We start from the raw sequence: 5,000 nt of genomic DNA, 5'->3' as shown, positions 1-5,000 counted from the left end.
AGGAGAAAGAGTTGGGGAGAATCGGGAGGAGGAAAAGGAAGAGGAGGAAGAGGAGTAGAAGGAGGAAGAGAAGAAGGAGGAGGAAAAAGAATAAGAGTAGGGAGAGGAAGGAGAGAGGATAGAAGAAAGCGTATACATATATTTGTTTGGTACTATTTGTTTGTTTATTTATTATGTATTTGATTATCATTTATTATTATTTATTTGTCAATTTATTATCATTTACTATTTACCTGTTTGTTTATTATTCGACTATGCCTATGCATATATTTTTATATTCATTATTATTCATATTTATATATATATATATATATATATATATATATATACAGTATATATATATATATATATATATATATATTTTTTTTATCATTATTATATTTTTTCGCATCCGACCTAGTTATGGACCAAAAGATCTCCTGTCGGCATGCTCCGCCTTTGTAATCCTTTGTTTTATAAAAAATAGAAGGAAGAATAACAGGAAGAAAAACTGGAGGTAAAGGAAAGTGCACCAAACTCAAAACATGGGCAAAACAAAATTCATGAAAAAGGAAGATTGCATTTCCGTTTTTTTTTTTTTTTTTAAATGAAACTACATCAATAAACAAACTTATTTTTTTCTTTCGTTAATGCTTCAATTTGGCTCATGATTCACAAGTGCAGACTCATTATCGGGGGTGATTGAGGGTGGGGGGCCTGGGGGGGCATGGGGGAAGGGGGGGAAGGGGGGACACCTGGCTCTCTCCATTCCTCGTTTCTTTGACATCCCACATTTGTAGGTAATAAACACCGATTGAATGGCAGGCAGAACACCTTTGTGTGAGGTAGTATACATCGTAAAAACACGCCAGATTTAGTTCACTTCTTTTTGTCTGACAAACGTATGTCAGTTACCCTTTTCCATACCGTAATTCCTTCGACCCTTCGCATAAAGCCTAGTCGACACGGGGCTAGATTAGTAGATGCTAACTCTAGCGAGTTGTAAACTAACCCTCAACTGTACTTACCCAATGTCAACTGAAAGTTAGTAAACTTGCCTCCAAACTATCCTAGTGTCAACACTTACTTGCCGGGTAAGTTAACTTGCAACTAGCACTAACGGCTACTAAACTAGCCCCGTGTCTATTTTCCCCAGCCACCTAGAATCGCCTATACTTGGCCAGAATAGAATCAGTGATATACGTCACTGTTAGAAAAGGCTCAAGAAATGCTTACTCTTAGGCTCCTTTCATACTAGGCAACTAGTGACGGTTACTCTTTGCCTACCATTATTTTAAATTGAGCCTTTCACACTACGTCACTGCGGTTGCCCGGTTGCGCAACAGGCTATGGCTGTTACCCGCTCCGGTAACAAGTGACTGTCACTAGCAGTTGCCGTCACCGACCATCTCTTTTTCTTGAGCAGCAAAGCCAACAGAGGCACCTCCTCCATTGATGCCATTCTTTCGATTAAGGAGATGATGAGAAAGGGTTCCACAACTCGGTGACAGTCACTGGTTGCTTGCAGTTGCCCGAGATTTTCACACTAGGCAATTAGTGACGGTCACTAGTTGCCTAGTGTGAAAGGGGCCTTAGATGTATGGAATAACAGAAGCTGGAATAATGCAAGTGACTCTAAGAAAGACACAGGGTAAAATTGAAGACTTCGGCTACAGTTATGCGACCATCACTATACGAGGCTGCTTTGTTACAAGTCTTTTTTATTTATTTATTCATAGACATTGTTGAAGTATATGATAAAGTCGAGAGCGGAAAGTTAGCATTCGCGTCAACTTCACTGGGCAAATCCATCAGAACTCGGTCGAAAACTCATTAAACAGCAAAATATTTCATCGACAGTGTCAGTGACATTTTTATACCCACTATCGGGACTCGAATAGGAGGATTCAATAGGTTTAACCTATTTTGCGTTTGAAGAAGGTAAACAAGCAGATAACATTACCGAAGTCTAGTGGTTGGTTGACCGGTCGACTGCCATGTTTGTTGACCTCATCAGGACTCTGACATTTTTCATAATTCTTTATTCATAGTGACACCAGACGATTTCGTTCAGCTGGAAAACGATCTCGGGGCAAAAAAGAGAGGTGTATATACAGTACATGCAAGGTTTTCACACCACCGCGAAACCATGTAAGCAAAATTACCATTAGGAAAAAGAAACTTGAACATAGTAAGTACATACATACATACATATACCAAGGCTTTCTCCCCCTTACAAGGGAGGTAGCCAAAAAGGGAAAGGCACAAAATCACTTCCACCCATTCCATCCCCGAATACACTCCACACCCCTCCACCCTCCCTCTCATCTGAGCACATAGTAAGTGCTTTCGTATATTACATTTTCAGAGTAACAAGAGACATAAACGCCCTAGTCGAATACACATAGGAATGAAACAGGGACAGAAGAGTACAAAAGGTGGGAAAGTGTCCATAGGAAAGGTGGCACGGAGACGTGTGCAGACACAAACACGCGTGGAAAGAATTGCTAGTAGCGGCCGTGTAATTCAAATAATCAACCAACTGTTGCTAGCTTCGAACCGAGGTTCACATAGCGTGTATCCCGCACGCTACCATCCCGCCATATTGAATGGTAACTACCGGGATTCACGCTATGTGGATCTCCGTTCAAAGCTCGCGAGGGCCGGGTTGATTATATACCTGTCTTTTGTTTATATATTATCTATGTATATATATATATATATATATATATATATATATATATATATATATATATATTCTTTCTTTCTTCTTAACAATAACATTTGTTTGCGTTTGAAGGCCGGGAAGACAGGATAGAGATCACGAGTTCGGTTGCAGTTAGTCGCCTCCTGGCGTGATTCCCTAAACACCACGTCTTAGGCCCTGTTCACACTAGCGGCTCAATTACAGCATAAGTCAATAGAGGAGTTCACACACAACCGCGCAGTTTTTCGATGACTATGCGGTACCGCCGCGATTTGCGCGAGGTTCAAACCGCTAGTGTGAACAGAGCCTTTAAACAACATCAGAGAGTAGTTCATGTAGTTTATGTTTCTCTGAAATATGAAACAAGCAATTCACTTGTATTTACCTAGTTGTATTTATCTAGTTGTATTATACGGGAAGGGGAGCTATGCTCGTGATGGCCCGTTTTTGTATCTCGCAAGATCAAGTTTGTTCTTAAATTCTTGTATTGTGTTTGCACACACTATTTCTTCATCCAATTTGTTCCATATATCTATCACTCTGTGTGGGAAGCTGTTCTTTTTCAGGTCTCTATTTAGTGGTAGACCAGTGATTCCCAAAATATCTTATATGACGCCATCTTTTTGTTTCCAGCAGAACCATCCAGCTCCCTCTCCCTATCTTATTTGTATCTATATGAAATCACATATAATTTCTACTTATACATTTTCTATTTATATCTTAATAGAAAACGGGTTGGGGTGACTGATGAAATTACACTTTTCACGTATGTAACGGAAAATACTTGTTCTTGGGATAATTTCATTCATAGGACGATAGATAATAAGCAAAAAATCAAATACTTTAAAATTCATTTAAGCTTGCAAAGACCAAATGTTTCCCACTGGAAATATATAATCCTCGGGTAAATGATGTATCTAATCCACCTACAGAGTATTTAATTCTTCTTCGTAGGAATCACGCGCGCCCTTTTGAGGAAAGGGTTGGTGACTTTTTTCCCTGGGGAATAATAAAATAATGAAAATAGATAGATAAATAATTAAGTAAATAGATGAATAAATAAAAAATAAATAGATAAATGAATAAATAAATAGATAAATAAATGAATAAATAAATAAATAAATAAATGATAAATGAATAAATAAATAAATAAATAGATAGATAGATAAATAAATAAATAGATAGATAAATAAATAAATAAATAAAAGAATAAAAAAATAAATAAGTAAATGAATAAATGAAAAAGTAAAACAACTTTCTATCCCACTCACATGAAGCGTAAAATGAGAAACCCATGGTAAGGCAAGACCTGCATGTTGCTGCAAGCCGCTTGGGTTTTTAGACCAGTGGTTCTCAAACTATGGGTCGCGACCCAAAGTTGGGTCGCAAGATCAATTTTGATGGGTCGCAGGGACAAAGGAAAATTCTCACGTTTTCAGAGTATTTCAAATACTTAACTAATTAAAATTTAATTTGGTTTTCTGAAGGAAAGGGAGTGCCATGGATTCTGTTAATCTACTTTCGTTAAAGAAAAGCTGTACGCATTATTTTTTTTTCCAAAGTAAAGGGTATATATCACTGTCCGTTTTGTTTCCTTTTACTTTATTTTGGGTCGCGAAGGATTGAAGTGTTCCAAATAGGGTCACCCACGAAAAAGTTTGAGAACCACTATATTAGGCCGGCCACACACGAGCAGTTTAAACTGACAGTTACAACTGTTCGGTTATAACTGTCAGTTGAAACTGCACGTGTGTGGGTATCTCAGTGACACTGAGATACCCACACACGTGCAGTTTCATCTGACAGTTATAACTGAACAGTTGTAACTGTCAGTCTAAACTGCAGGTGTGTGGCCGGCCTTAGACCGATGCTTGGGTCGCCTCGCCGATTGGCCAGGGCTGTCTGTAGCCAACGCAAGAAACACACAGCAGACCCAGGGAATCGAGCTCACGACCGCTCGCTCATGAGTTCGATACCGGTATAATCCCCCACATACGTGACTCTCCGACTAATCAGAATTTCTTTCTTCCTACAGGATGGTAAGCCAAGCCGCCCTCGAAGAACTCCAACCAGAAGACTTACGTCCGTACAGGAACACCCTTCAGGAGATGTAAGTCGAGACGCTGTCAGGTTCTTGCGCCAGGCGATTTTACTCAGCTGAAAGGAAATCACGAGACTAGAATCAGATATTCGCTGGCCGAAGGGTTAGAGCATCGCTACTTGTGGCCCGAGGTCGAGGTGACGGCAGTTCGAACCTTGCCCCAGAGAGTTGGACCAAGGGCATGGCTCATTAAGTTCCACGCTATGAAGATCT

At 39.4% G+C, this 5,000-nt stretch overlaps 1 protein-coding gene across 1 annotated transcript in view; it reads left to right on the top strand.

Moving 5' to 3' along the window:
* LOC143037474 (uncharacterized) overlaps nucleotides 1–5,000 on the top strand; it is a 66,978-nt gene that overhangs the window by 16,576 nt on the left and 45,402 nt on the right. The window contains exon 2 of the mRNA XM_076205751.1: nucleotides 4,722–4,796. Within this exon, the coding sequence (XP_076061866.1) occupies nucleotides 4,722–4,796 (75 nt within the window). The remainder of the gene's footprint in view (nucleotides 1–4,721; nucleotides 4,797–5,000) is intronic.

The sequence above is a fragment of the Oratosquilla oratoria genome, chromosome 22 (genome assembly GCF_046742065.1).
Source record: "Oratosquilla oratoria isolate Oo_2021 chromosome 22, ASM4674206v1, whole genome shotgun sequence".
NCBI lineage: Eukaryota > Metazoa > Arthropoda > Malacostraca > Stomatopoda > Squillidae > Oratosquilla > Oratosquilla oratoria.
Note: the sequence above shows the minus strand (reverse complement) of the source record. Positions and strands in the feature narration are given on the sequence as shown.